The sequence below is a fragment of the Manis pentadactyla genome, chromosome 6 (assembly GCF_030020395.1).
Source record: "Manis pentadactyla isolate mManPen7 chromosome 6, mManPen7.hap1, whole genome shotgun sequence".
Taxonomy (NCBI): domain Eukaryota; kingdom Metazoa; phylum Chordata; class Mammalia; order Pholidota; family Manidae; genus Manis; species Manis pentadactyla.
This window is the reverse complement of record NC_080024.1, coordinates 65,107,981-65,124,095: the sequence shown is the minus strand read 5'-3', so window position 1 is coordinate 65,124,095 and position 16,115 is coordinate 65,107,981. Positions and strand designations below refer to the sequence as shown.

At 34.7% G+C, this 16,115-nt stretch overlaps 1 protein-coding gene and 1 pseudogene across 1 annotated transcript in view; one reads left to right on the top strand and one right to left on the bottom strand.

The window, feature by feature from the left end:
* The window catches only part of TLK1 (tousled like kinase 1), a 177,650-nt gene that overhangs the window by 120,826 nt on the left and 40,709 nt on the right, over positions 1–16,115 (bottom strand). Inside the window, exon 2 of the mRNA XM_036917804.2 lies at positions 8,301–8,416. Coding sequence (XP_036773699.1) covers positions 8,301–8,416 — 116 coding nt within the window. The remainder of the gene's footprint in view (positions 1–8,300; positions 8,417–16,115) is intronic.
* Positions 8,443–15,925, top strand: LOC130684114 (spindle and kinetochore-associated protein 3-like; annotated as a pseudogene).

Sequence of the window (16,115 nt, the reverse complement as noted above, 5' to 3'; positions counted from 1 at the left end):
TTTTTCAAGCAGTTCTATTTATAAAGACTGGTATTTCAGGGCTTTGGTCCCTCGTAGACATCATCCAAAGAATAAAAATAAAATTTATTTTTCACAGAATAAAATGGATGTTCTGGAGATTTAAGATGGCATGTGAGAGGTGAGATAGAGAATTTCTCCCAAAACCACAAACAGTACGAAAATATAGTTAATTAATATAACTAACCCTAAAATAGCAACAGGAAAGAAGAAGGCTGAGCCAGACTGCATACAGACCTCATGAACACAGCAGACCTCAAAAAACAGGGTAAGGTACCAAAGACTTGATCCAAGGGGACCCAGGCCCTTCCCCCACCCCAGCTCACAGGCAGGAGGAAGAGAAACTGAGCAGGGGGAGGGGTGGAAGCCTGGTACTGCTGAACACCTAGCCCTGGAGATCTGCTGTGTGGGCAGAAACCTACATTGGGTGGTGCTCTGGAGGGTGGGGAGCTGGGACAGAGACTAGAGCTTCTGGGCACTAGAAGGCACCACATAGAAATATGAAACATCAAAAGAACGAGGTTCAGACCAAAATGTCACAAACCGCAGAAAAAGGGCCAAATGAAATGGAACTCACCGATCTTCCTGAAAGAGAGTTCAAAATGAAAATCATAAACATCGTATGAAGGTACAGAAAAATATTCAAGAACTCAGGAATGAATTTAAGATGGAGATTCAATCATTAAGAAATTCCATATCTGAAATGAAACATACAATGGAGGCATTTAAAAAACAGATTACATGTAGTAGAAGAGACGCTAAATGGAACAGAAATTAAAGAAGAGGAATACAAAGCAGCTGAGGCACAGAGAAAAAAGAATCTCTATGAATGAAAGAATACTGAGAGAACTGTATGACCAATCCAAACGGAACAATATTCACCTTATATGGGTACCAGAAGAACAAGAAAGAGAAAAAGGGATAGAAAGTGTCATTAAGGACATATTTGCTGAAAACTTCCCCAATCTGGGGAAGGAGATAGTCTCTCAGGCCATGGAGGTACACAGATCTCCCAACACAAGGGACCCAAGGAAGACAACATCAAGACATATAATAATTAAAATGGCAAAGATCAAGGACAAAGACAGACTTTTAAAAACACCTAGACAGAGAAAAAAGATCACATACAACAGAACACCCATCAGGCTATCATCAGATTTTGCAAAAGAAACCTTACAGGCCAGAAGGGAGTGGCATGATATATTTAATGCAATGAGGCAGAAGAGCCTCGAACCAAGAATACTCTACCCAGCAAGGTTATCATTTAGATTTGAAGGGAGGATTAAACAATTTTCAGATAAGCAAAAGCTGAAAGAATTTACTTCCCATAAACCACCTCTACAGTGCATTTTGGAGGTACTCCTATAGATGGAAGTATTCCTGAGACTAAATAGATGTCACCCAAGGGATAGACAAAGAGTACAGAATGTGATTCATAACATACAAAGAATTGAGGAAGAAGGAAAAAAAGGAGAAAAAAAAAAAAAGAACCTTTAGGTTGTGTTTGCAACAGCATACAAAGAGAGTTAAATTAGGCTGTTAGATAGTAAGGGAATTACCCTTGAACCCTTGGTAACCACCAATCTAAAGCCAACATTGGCAATAAGTACATACCAATCGATAATCACCCTAAATGTAAATGGTCTGAACACACCAATCAAAAGACACAGAGTCACTCAATGGATAAAAAAACAAGACCTGTCTATATGCTGCCTACAAGAGACTCACTTCAAACCCAAAGACATTTACAGACTGAAAGTAAAGGGATAGAAAAACATATTTCATGAAACTAATAGGGAGAAAAAAAGCAGGAGTTGTAGTACTTGTACCAGACAAAATAGAATTCAAAACAAAGAAAGTAACAAGATACAAAGAAGGACATTACATTAAATGAGAAAGGGTCAGTCCAACAAGAGGATATAACTATCATAAATATCTATGTATCCAAAACAGGATCACCTACATATGTGAAACAAATACTAACAGAACTAAAGGGGGAAATAGAATGCAATACATTCATTTTAGGAGGCTTCAACAGCACTCACTCTAGAGGACAGATAAACCAGACCGAAAATAAGTAAAGAGACAGAGGCACTGAACAACATGTTAGAACAGATGGATCTAACAGACATCTACAGAACACTCCATCCAAAAGCAACAGGATACACATTCTTCTCAAGTGCACATGGAACATTTTCAAGAATAGATCATATAGTAGGCCACAAAAAGAACCTCAGTAAATGCAAAAAGACTGAAATTGTACCAACCAGCTTCTCAGATCATAAAGGTATGAAACTAGAAATTACAAAAAAGAAAATTAAAAAGCTCACAAACACATGGAGGCTTAATAACATGCTCCTAAATAATCAATGGATCAATGACCAAATAAAAACAGATCAAGCATTATATGGAGACAAATGACAACAATAATTCAACAACACAAAAATCTGTGGGATGCAGCAAAGGCCGTGCTAAGAGGGAAATATATTGCAATACAGGCCTACCTCAGCAAAGAAGAACTATCCCAAATGAACAGTCTAAACTCACGATTAACGAAACTAGAAAAGGAAGAAAAAATGAGGGCCAAAGTCAGTAGAATAATTAAAGCAGAAACAAAAAATAATAAGAATAAAATAATGGGAAAAAAAATCAATGAAAGCAGGAGTTGGTTCTTCAAGAAAATAAACAAAATAGATAAAGCCCTAGTAAGACTTATCAAGAAAAAAAGAGACTCTATACACATAAACAGAATCAGAAATGAGAAAGGAAAAATCATGACACCACAGAAATACAAAGAATCATGAGAGAATACTATGAAAAATTGTATGGTAACAAAATGGATAACCTAGAAGAAATGGACAACTTTCTAGAAAAGCACAACCTTCCAAGGCAGACCCAGGAAGAAACAGAAAAACTGAATAGAATAATTACCAGAAAAGAAATTGAATTGGTAATCAAAAAACTACCTAAGAACAAAATGCCTGGATCCAATCGTTTCACTGCTCAATTCTATCTAACATTTAGTGAAGACCTAATACCCATTCTCGTTAAAGTTTTCCAGAAAGTAGAAGAGGAGGGAACACTCCCAAACTCATTCTGCAAGGCCAACATCACTCTAATACCAAACTGGGCAAAGACACCACAAAAAAAAGAAAATTACAGACCAATATCCCTGATGAATATAGATGCAAAAGTACTCAACAAAATAATAGCAAACCGAATGAAAAAATACATCAGAAAGATTATCTATCATGATCAAGTGGGATTCATCCCAAGGATGCAACGATGGCATAACATTCGAAAATCCATCATCATCATCCACCACATCAATTAAAAGAAGGACAAAAACCACATAATCATCTCCATAGATGCTGAAAAAGCATTCGACACAATTCAACATCCATTCATGATAAAAACTCTCAAAAAAATGGGTATAGAGGGCAAGTACCTCAACATAATAAAGGCCATATATGACAAACCCACAGCCAAAGACCTGGATCAAAGACCTGAATGTAAGTCATGAAACTATAAATTATACTTAACAGCAAGAAGCTGAAAGCTTTCCCTTTAAAATCAGGAAATAGACAAGGATGCCCACTGTCCCCTCTTTTATTCAACATAGTTCTGGAGGTCCAAGCCACGGCAATCAGACAATACAAAGAAATAAAAGGCATCCAGATTGGCAAGGAAGAAGTCAAACTGCCCGTTTGCAGATGACATGATATTGTACATAAAAACCCTAAAGAATCCACTCCAAAACTACTATATCTAGTATCTGAATTCAACAAAGTTTCAGGATACAAAATTAATACACAGAAATGTGCTCCATTCCTATACATTAACGATGACCTAGCAGAAAGAGAAATCAGGAAAAAAATCCCATTTACAGTTGGATCAAAAAGAAAAAAATACCTAGGAATAAACGTAACCAACGAAGTGAAAGACTTATACTCTGAAAACTACAAGACACTCATGAGAGAAATTAAAAAGCAATAAATGAAAACACATCCCGTGCTCATGGATAGGAAGAATTAGTATTGTCAAAATGGCCATCCTGCCTAAAGCAATCTACAGATTCAATGCAATCCCTTTCAAAATACCAACAGCATTCTTCAATGAACTAGAGCAAATAGTTCTAAAATTCATATGGAACCACAAAAGACCCCAAATAGCCAAAGCAATCCTGAGAAGGAAGAATAAAGCAGAGGGAATTATGCTCCTTGACTTCAAGCTCTACTACAAAGCCATAGTAATCAAGACAATTTGGTACTGGCACAAGAACAGACCCATAGACCAGTGGATCAGAGTAGAGAGCCCAGATATAAACCCAAGCATATATGGTCAATTAATATACAATAAAGGAGCCATGGATATACAATGGGGAAATGACAGCCTCTTCAACAGCTGGTGTTGGCAAAACTGGACAGCTACACGTTAAGAGACTGAACTGGATTACTGTCTAACCCCATACACAAAAGTAAACTCAAAATGGATCAAAGTCCTGAATGTAAGTCATGAAACCATAAAACTCTTGGAAAAAGCATAGGCAAAAATCTCTTGGACATTAACATGAGCAACTTCTTCATGAACATATCTCCCCAGGCAAGGGAAAGAAAAGCAAAGATGAACAAGTGGGACTATATCAAACCAAAAAGCTTCTGTACAGCAAAGGACACTATCAGTAGAACAAAATGGCATTCTACAGTATGAGAGAATATATTCATAAATGACATATCTGATAAAGTGTTGACACCAAATTACATAAAGAGCTCACACACCTCAACAAACAAAAAGCAAACAATCCAATTAAAAAATAGGCAGAGGAGCTGAACAGACAGTTCTCCAAAGAAGAAATTCAGATGGCCAACAGGCACATGAAAAGACACTTCACATCACTAATTATCAGAGAAATGCAAATTAAAACCACAATGAGATATCACCTCACACCATTAAAGATGGCCAGCATGGAAAAGACTAAGAACAACAAATGTTGGCGAGGATATGGAGAAAGGGGAACCCTCCTACACTGCTGGTGGGAATGTAAACTAGTTCAACCATTGTGGAAAGCAGTATGGAGGTTCCTCAAAAAACTAAAAATAGAAATACCATTTCATTTAACCCAGGAATTCCACTCCTAGGAATTTACCCTAAGAATGCAGGAGCATAATTTGAAAAAGACAGACGCACCCCTATGTTTATCGCAGCACTATTTATAATAGCCAAGAAATGGAAGCAACCTAAGTGTCCATCAGTAGATGAAAGGATAAGGAAGATGTGGTACATATACACAATGGAATATTATTCAGTCATAAGAAGAAAACAAATCCTACCATTTGCAACAACATGGATGGAGCTAAAGGTTATTATGTTCAGTGAAATAAGCCAGGCAGAGAAAGACAAGTACCAAATGATTTCACTCATCTGTGGAGTATAAGAACAATGAAAAAAACTGAAGGAACCAAACAGCAGCAGACTCAGAGAACCCAAGAATGGACTAACAGTTGCCAAAGGGAACAGAACTGGGGGGGATGGGTGGGAAGGGAGGGATAAGGGGGGGAAAGGGGACATTACGATTAGCACGTATAATGTAGGATGGGGGACACAGGGAAGGCAGTATAACACAGAGAAGATAAGTAGTGATTCTATAGCATCTTACTGCTCTGATGGACAGTGACTGTAAAGGGTATGTGGTGGGGACTTGATAATAGGGGGTGTCTAGTAACCACAATGTTGTTCATGTAATTGTACATTAATGATAGCAAAATAAAAATAAAAATAAAAATAAAAGGATGTTCTACTTAGCAATTAAATACCAGATATCCACTGGACTCTTAAATAAATCTAAAATACATTATGGGATCTTACTGATCATATTTTTCTTATATTTTGCTATTACACCACCTTAGGAATTACATCATCATTACTCATCACTGTTCATTAATTATTACAAACTATGCTAAAACAAATAAAAACCACTAAAATAAAACAAAATGGAGGAATTATGGTATGATAGGCAGAATAATGGTCCCCCAATGATGCTGACACACTAATCCCCAAAAGCTGTAAATGTTACCTCTTATAGCAAAAGGGCCTTTGCAGATGTGATGATGGGTAAGGACGTTAAGTTGGGGAAATTATACCAGAACATCCAGAATGGGGTGGGCCCAACCTAATCACATAAGTACTTAAAAGGGAGGAAACTTTCTAGGCTGTGACTACAGGAACATAAGACTTTCAAAGAGTAGTAGAAATGCAACATTGCTGGCTTTGAAGATGTAGAAAGGAGACCACCAGTCAAGGAATATAGGCAGCCTCTAGAAGCAGGAATAATAAGGAACAGGATTCTCCCCTGGAGCCTCCAGAAAGAAATGCAGTCCTGCAGACACCTTTCAGACAGATTTTAGCCCAGTGAGACCCATGTTAGACTTCTGACCCTACAGAACTGTAAGATAAAAAATGTGTGTTGTTTTAAGCAACTTTGTGGTAATTTTTTATGGTAGAAATAGAAAAATAATGAAGATTTAATGATCTGAAAGGATGATGCAATAGTGAAATTATCTTCTTTCAGTCATCATCTTACCTTGCCCAGAATACTACATCATCTTTCAAGAATGTGTAAAAGATTAGAGGCAAAATCTTTTTAGTTTGAATTTAGATTTTGACTCCAGCTGAAAAGGAAGAAATGTTCACTTTCGACCCAAGGTGGTCAAGAGAAGAAAATAACAGCGGGAGCCATGTTATAATTATTAGACAAATCAGAAAATAAACACAAAGAGATAACAGAACCTCTAGACTCTAAAACTAATGATGGTGACATTTATGTAAGTAATATTTCTGTGTCATCAAATGACATTATCCTACATGAATTTTCTCAAATTCAAGGTCAATGAATTGTCCAACATACTAAGGAAAAAAAAAGGAAACACGGCATTCTCATCAGTTGTTCAACTGAAGGACTTCATCATCTAGCATTCTGCAACAAGAACCTGGACATCTCACTATGCTCAAAGGGTGTACAACAATATCCTTAATTTTTTAATGATATTTGTGCGCCAAGATTTTGATACAAAGAAATTTTAAGTATGTTTAAATTCTTATTAAAATGTATAATAAAGGTGTTTTTCATTAAACCTTTATTCCTGTTATAAATAGTAGTAAAATAACTTAAAATGTAAAAATGTCAAAAGGTTCTATCAAACCCAGACTGGTTAATGATGACAACTGTTTTTCTTAGTATACCAAGAGTCAAAACCATAAAGAAAACCTGGTGAGTTTGAGTACAACAAAATTATAGAGTCCTGTACAATGATCCTGCACAATGATGGATATCATCAACAAAATTAACAGACATGACAAAATGGTAGAAGTTACTTGTACTGTACACAACATGGAAATTAATATGTAGAATATACAAGGAACATGAAAAAATCAGTTTGAAAAAGAAAGTAATTCTGATAGAAAAACAGGCAAAGAATTAGAAAAATTTATAAGACTCCCGAAAAGCAAACAAGCATAAGAACAAATGCTCAGAATAACTGGTGGTACTAGCAAAACAATGAGATACTATTTTATACCTATTAGATTATCAAAAATGAGGAATCTGGATGACACCAAATGTTTCTGGGATGTAGAGATATAGAATACTCATGCTGGAAGTGCAGATTAGTTTTGCACAACTGTTCTGAATAGTAATCTCATGCTATTTATTCAATTTAAGTCTATATATACCCTATGACCTAGGAATTCTGCTCTTTGGGATGTACTTAAATAAATGCTCACAAAGGTCCATAAGAGAACAAGTATAAGAAATTCACACTGCAGTGTGAGGTAGTGGGAAGTTGAAGACAACCTGCTATCTGTTACTAGAAAGCCTAACAGACACACTAACAAGTTTCACACAGGAGTTAGAAGCGTAACCAAGTTTTATACAGGAGTTAGAAGTGTAGATTAATGTATAGATAGGAATATACACAGATAGGAACATGAGTGCTGGGACAAGTAAGAAACAAAGGAAAGGAAAGGTAAAGATTATGTAATGGGGAAAGGTAGTAAAATCTACAAACTCCTTTCTACCCTGGAAACCTATTACGCTGTATTATAACATAATGCCCCTGAAATATGTTAAGCTGTATTAGAAATCAGGTTTGTAAACACTGAATTTTGGTTATATATTATAAAAATTATAGCAGTAATTTGCTATTAACCATGTATGTTTACAAAATACATTTTGGATTATTTGAAACGAGGAAAGAATGCCAAACAAAGATTGTAATTTTACTCACTTTAGCTCCAACACTGCTACCAGTGCTCCCAGTGCTCCCACTTGCAACTCCTGTAAATCTAGCTTCCAGTAATTCTTGCCTTCTTGGATCCAGACTATGAAGCTCATCCATTGCACCTATTAAGAAAAAAAACCATACACACACACATATATATATCTTTATACACACAGAAACAAAAAATATATATGTGGTTAGTTGAGATGTCAATATAAACTGAATGAATGAATTATACAGATGAAAGTAAGAGACTAATAAGATTTTTATGTTAGAAACTATTAAAAGTAGTTTGTACTACTCCAAAGTTCCAAAGTAGTTGTACTATTTTACACTCCTATATGTTTGCCAATATTTGATGCTGAAGTCTTTTTATCTTTAACTATTATAGCAGAGGGAAGTGCTACTAGGCTTTGATTCTGATTTTCATTTCTCTGATTACTAATGAAGTTACCACCTTTTCATCAGTTTATTTGTATATCTTTATTGTTGATGTGGTTAAGGATATTTTCAGGTCTATCGCCTCATTTTTTATTGAGCTATTACTGAGATGTAGAAATTATTTACGTATTCTAGATGGGAAGCACTGTGAAACAGAAAAGTTTTCTCTAAGTATTTGATTTTCCCCCCATTTTCTTTAAGGTGTTTTGATAAGCAGAAGTGTTTAATTTTGGTGAAGTGAAAATTATCTAAATTTTATGTTTATGGTAATTATTTTTCTATTCTAAGAAAATTTTGCATGCCCCCAAGTAAAAAAATACAACCTTTTAAGTATTGTTTTTCTGTTTAGGCCCATAATTTATTCTAAATTAGTATTTGTATATGGTATGAAGTTAAGGATTTTTTTCCCCCATTTGTTTTTTTTCTGTCTTATTACATTGAAAAACAAAAAAGCAAAATTCTGCATTCACCAATAGTCTTGGTGGCTTTGTCAAAAGTAAAAAATATATTTAAGTATATGGTACTGGTATAAAAACAGCATATAAACTAATGAAATAAAATAGAAAGCCCAGAAATAAACCTGCACAAATATAGTTGAATGACTTTCAACAAGCACCAATACGATTCAATAGGGAAAGGACAGTCTTTTTAGCAAATGGTGTTGGGAAAACCGGATATCCACATGCAAAAATATTAAGCTGGACCCTTACCTTAACACCATATATAAAATCTAACTCAAAATGGATCAAATAACCTAAACATAAAATCTAAAACTATTAAATTCTTAGAAGAAAACATACAGGAAAAGCCTCACAACACTGGATGTGGCAATGATTTCTTAGATCTGAAAGCAAAAAGCACAGGCAATAAAAGAAAAAATAGGTAAGTTGGGCTTCATCAAAATTAAAAAATGTACATCAAAGGACACTATCAAGAAAGTGTGAAGGCAAGCTACAGAATGGGAGAAAATACACTGCAAATTATGTATTTAATAAAGGACTGATATCCAGAATATATAAAGAAATCCTACAATTCAACAACAACCAAAAAAATCAAACAACCCAGCTTCTGGCAACCAGAGATTCAAATTAATGGCGGGCGCTGCACATGGGTACCAGGCTCTCGTCGGCCTCAGGCCTGGCTAAGCAGTCCGACCCCACTGATGTGATCCAAAGTTTCTGTGGGAAGCTGCGGTCTCTGGCCAGCACCCAAGACCAGAGACGTCCCGGCTGCAGCAAGCACTGGATGGAGAGGAAACTGACTTTGAAGGTTACCCAATGAGGATTTTACATGACCTTCATTCAGAAGTCTGGACTCTAAAGGATGATGTCAATATTATTCTTGATAAAGCAAGTTTGGAAAGTCAAGAAAGTATTGGTTTCATAAAGGCAACAAAATACTGATGAAAAAAAATACAATGGATATCATGAAAATAAGAGAATTTTTCCAGAAGTGTGGATATATAATCCATGTGCCAAGATAAATTCAGCGGATGAGCAAGAAGTCATCGACTCTAAATTAGAGTCCACTAACCATGAAAATCTTCAAAAGCCTGCTGTGGATGATCCGTCCGATCCTGCTGTTCCACACAGTTCTGTTTCTGAGAAGTCTCCACGTAGTCAACAACTTTCAGATTTTGGACTCAAGCAGTACATGATATCCCAAGTTCTACCAAACCCTCCACAGGAAATAAAGAACCTTAATGAAGAGCCAAAAATTTTAACTCCTTCTTTCAAACAATCACTAGTGAAAGTACTAAAAACTCCAAAGTGTACACTAAAGATGGATGATGTTGCGTGTGTAACTCCTAAACTAGAACACTTCGGTATATCTGAATATACTATGTGTTTAAATGAAGATGACACAGTAGGACTTAAAAGTTAGGCAGCCACAGGAACGGAAACAATGACCAATGATGATTTCTTTGCTACTCCTGGCCCCATAATCCAGCAGTTAGAAAAAAATGATGAGAATACAGATTCCCCCTTGGCACCTACATTTTGCAGTCCCAGTTTGAAAATTCCTTCTTTGAAGAACAGTTTTGGTTTGGTTTCCACAAATTATGCACTATAAAAAACAAATGGTTCATCAAATGATTTGGAAATGAAAGACTGTACATCATTAGTTTTAAAATCAGATGAGTGCTTTGAGAATTTTGCGGATCCCTCTTCTCCTATGATCTCCTCTTAGGAAAATCTGTTCAGAACACCTACACCTCCAGAAGTAACTACAATTACAGAAGATACTCTTCAGATTTTATCAAAATACAACTTAAATCTAGCCACTCCAGTGGCAATTAAAGCTGTGCCACCAAGCAAAGTGCTCCCTACCAGGTATGGAGGACAGAACATCTGAGACATTTGGCAACAAAGGAAACTGGTGGACAAATTCTAGTGGATCTATCCATTATAGAAACTGAACAGAATGAGATGAATGCAGAGCTGGACTTACTTTGTTATTCACATCCCCTACATCTTTCCCCCTTTTTAAAAACCAATATATAATAAAGATAAGCATGGAGAGCAATGTCATAATATGTTCTTTATTAAGTTTTGGATTTAAACTCAGTCTTATTCAGTTTTTAAAGACTGTTACTACCTCATTTAGCTCAAATTTATCCTGCCTAATCTAACAGAATGGTTTAAATGATACTAGGAGGCATAATAAATAATTTAATTTAAAAAAATCAAACAACCCGATTTAAAAGATGGGCAAAAGACTTGAATGGGCATTTCTCCAGAGAAGATATACAACTGAACAACAAGCACATAAAAACAGGCTCGACATCATTAGTCATTAGGAAAATGCAAATCAAAACCACAAGCCATCACCTCACTATTATTAGGGGTGGCTTTTATGAAAAAACAGAAAACAGCAAGTGTGAGTGATGATGAGAAATTTGAACCCTTGTGCACTGCTGGTAGGAATATAAGCTGGTGTGGAAAGTAGTATGATAGTTCCTCAAACATTAAACAGAATTACGACATGACCCAGAAGTCCACTTCTGTGTATATACCCAAAAGAACTGAATTCAAAAACTAGAATAATTTGTACATCCAGATTGATAGCAACATTATTCACAGTAGCCAAAAAGTGGGAGCAACCTAAGTGTCCATCAAAGAATGAATGAACAAAATGTGGTATATACATAAAATGGAGTATCAGTATTTAAAACAAAGGAAATTTTGACACAGGCTACAATACAAATGAACTTTGAAGACATTATGTTAAGTGAAATAAGCCAGACATAAAAGGGCAAATACTGCATGATTCCACTTATATGATGTATGTGAGGTTACTAGAATAATTGAATTCACAGACAGAAAGTAGAATTGTAGTTGCCAGGGGTTGAGGGGCATGGTGGAATGGAGAATTAGTGCTTAATGGGTACAGTTTCAGTTGAGAAGGACAGGAAGTTCTGGAAATGGATGAAGGAATACAACAATGTGAATGCATTTATGCCACTAAACCGTACACCTAAAAATGGGTAAAATAATAGGTTTTACGTTATGTATACTTTATAATTTTTAAAAATAACTTTTAAAAAGAAATAAATAAATTGGACTCCAAAATTTTAACTTTCTAGTTCTAAAGACATGATTATAAAAATAAAAGACAAGCAAGAAAGACTGGGAGAAAATGTTACCAAGCATGTATGTGCTATATTCCATGTTTATTTTTTGGTTTGGTAACTGATTAATGGCGTAATGAAATTTAGCAGGGAAGATGAAGACATCAGTCCCCACTTTGACTTAAACCAGCTAATAATGTGGAATTTGTTTCCCACTATTTTTATTTCTTAGACAGATAGCTTCCCCTAGGACATCAACCTTGTAGGTTCTAGAGGAAGCTATATACTCAGGGAAAAAAACAAAACGAAACATGTTTCTAACAGAAAATCCTTACTAGAGGTCCCAATCTTGCTATAATACTTAATACCTTCTAATAAGTTTTTATGATATTTTAAAGAGGCAATATTTGTAAGAGCGCCTAGTATAACTCCTGGCACATAACAGATGCTTAACATCTGTTAAGTCTATTAATGTGTCTATTTAAAAATCTAACTTTGAATACTAGATCCTTGTTTCTCAAAATGCAGCCCTTTGATCAGCAGCATCTGTTATCACCTCAAATATTTATAAGAAATGCAAAATCTTACATCCCACACTAGACCTACCAAATCAGAATCTTCATTTTAACACAATCCTCAGGTAATTGTTATGTACATTCACGTCTGAGGAGCACTGTTTTAGAATAGGGGCCCACAGATTTTTTCTGTAAATGTCCGATCATTGTTTTACATTGCAAGCCAATAGGCAAAATCATGTAATAATATAAAGAGAGAGAAAAAAACTTCTCCCAAGCATTTTATTGACAAAATTCAAGATATAGTAGTAACGGAGCATATTTTTAACATAAAAGTCTGCTAATGAAAAGAATGGAATTTTGGGGTTAAGAACAACATTTCACTTAATTTGAATTTCATCAGAATCTATTACAAACACTCATCTGATAATGCTGATCAGATTTTATGTATATATCTTTGAAAATGTCTTTTCTGACAGATACTGCTAATTACTTATATCACCCCCACACGCATATGATTTTAATTGAGTATATTCATTATTTTGAAGGCAGTTATAAAAGTCTTCAGATTCTTCTTTTGATATTTGCCTTTCAGTATGTCATTACATTGCAGTTTAATCATCACTTTCAATTGAAGGTTAGGCAGAAGTTTCTCAAGTGCACAATTATATGGATTTTGAAATATGGAAACTTTCTTTGCACTTGCATCAATGTCTAAAAAATGTGGCTGGAACTATAGTTTCATGTTGGAAAACATGTACATGCAAATTCATGTGGGACTGATGATCTCACTTTGACAGCATAACTGTTTAAAGCAACTTGACGTTACTTGTGATTCAAATACCAGTTGCCTCTGGAATGATTTTACTGCAGCTAATTTCCCACGTAAGCACTATTTTGCCTGTAATTTTAAGTTAAATTCATTTTAAAGCATTTCCCAGTCTGCAGAAAAAGCTAATTTCCAAAGCCTATAGGTATTTGATAATAGTAGTTGAGGGCTGTCCTCATCTCTTCTTCATTCAGAAAAATTTCAATCTCAGTCCTAAACTCCAAAAATTGCAATGAAATTTTTTCACTACTAAGCCAAACAGGCTATTCACCTTATAACAAAATGTATACAACTGATACTCACTAAGTCCTTGAGAGCAAATGAGTTTACCACTGGCAGTATTGATTCAATAATACATTATAATTTCAAATATTCTCCACAAAACATCTGCTGATGAATAACACAACAAATAACCACTGGCTTTAAATACTTAAAATTTTTACAAGCTTTATAAATTTGTCCAACTAGACTTTTTCTATTTCACACATTTTTATCACCATCAGTTATAGTACATTTTAGCATATTCCACTTCAGATTATACTTAGTGTTTTCTCAACTTTCAAAATGCCCACTTGTAGTTGTTCTACAGATTACTCATGGAGGTTAACTGTTCTGCCACTTCAAACTTGGAAATGACCCCATGAATAAACAATTAAATAGGATCAATAACATCTGTCAACTCACTGAGAGTCAAAAGAACCCACTCTAAATCACTTGCTTTATTTTTTAATTGACTATTAGCATTGCTTCAAATGTCCTCAACTCCTGTCAACTGTTCCTTCCAAAAAGTTAATACTCTAAAACAAGTTTATTTTCTTTGAACACATTTCTTTGCTGCAATCAAACACAATTTAATTAAGTCACCCATCAGTAAATGGCTCTCCTTGCTTGGCTAACAAGCCACTCAGAAACTTATTTTTGGTGGCAGCCTCATCTTCAATTTTTATTTTTATGAAGAAATTAGGCTGTGAGGAGATATTCCATTTTAAATTGACTGTTACTTTAAGAAAACTGAGAGTTGAGAGTTGTATGTAGTAGTGTCAATAATACATATTGTATTCTATGACAGCTACAGTGTCACTACAGAATAAAAAACAATGTTTTGCTAATTTAATAAACAAAGTAACATATGCTCCATGGTGCCTTAAAAGCATGTCACTCAGTCTGTTTTTTTCCTTTTCTTGTTTTGACATGATGTATATGCAGTGGTATAAAAAAATAAATATTGCAGATTGTCAGTATATATGGCACTCAAAACACGGTTAAGTTGTACCTACAGCACTGAAGTTTGTAGTGCACTAAAAGTAGTACAAAATGATGAGAATGCCATATATGTTCTCTGTCACAACTACGTAGCTCTGCCATTACACTGCAAAAGTAGCTGTATATTTATGGGCACTAAAATTTTAATTTCACATGTCCCAAAGTATTACTATTCTTTTTTTTTTACATGCAAAAATAGGTTATTTGCTGAATCCTGTTGTAGCAAATACATTTTAAAGATTTTAATATTTTATGGAATCATACTGTCATTTCTGATGCTTATCCAAAGATCTGGTCAATTACAAGAGGTGATATTTTCTGAAGAATATGTAATTTCACCATAATTCATTAAATTATTACACAATGTTTACACTTTTCCATAAGAAATTATAAAAGCCAATATAAAGACCATGCCATCCTTAAAGAATACCCATCATCTCAAAATACAACCAGTTGTCTCCTAATTGTGTTGTGCTACTCTTCTTACTAAACTGTTTCCTAAAATTTATTGTAAACCAAAAACTTCACAAAACAAGAGATGTCACTACCCAAATTAGAGATCAATCATACCCTATTCTATGAAGTAAAGTTTTAGGAAAACAATGTAAGTGAAGGCCACCGTTTGACCCGTTAGAACAATTTGTCATGGCCTCTCCTAGTAATTTTCTCTCTCTCTGTCTCCCTCTCTTTCACAAACACTCAAAAACTCACTCAAAACTGTTATAAAAGTATGGCCTCCAAACACAGCAAGTCTGAAAAAAGATGCATGTATTTGTATATATTATTAGTTCCGGTTAGTCAATATTACTTATAATTATACCGCCATTTTTTATGATGAGGAATTGTTTTACATTATATCATTTTAAATTACCTTAAGTCTTTAACTTTCTTGGCAGATAGTCAAAACAAAATCAAAATATCTAGGAAGCATGTCTTCAAAAGTTTAATACCAGTTAATTAAAAGAAATGAGTTTGTTCACTCAGACCTTTCTAATAGTAGATTAAACTGTGGCTAAGGTATCACCAAATTTTTTAATTTGTAACTTTAAGTCTGAAAATATTTTAATTCACTCTAGATTTTAACTGTTACTTTTCATATTTCATCTGATAAACTGATTTATACAAAATACTGAGGTCTTTCTTCTATTAATACTTTTCACATTATGCCTGATAAGGCAGAGAACTCTGGTAAAAACAGAAAT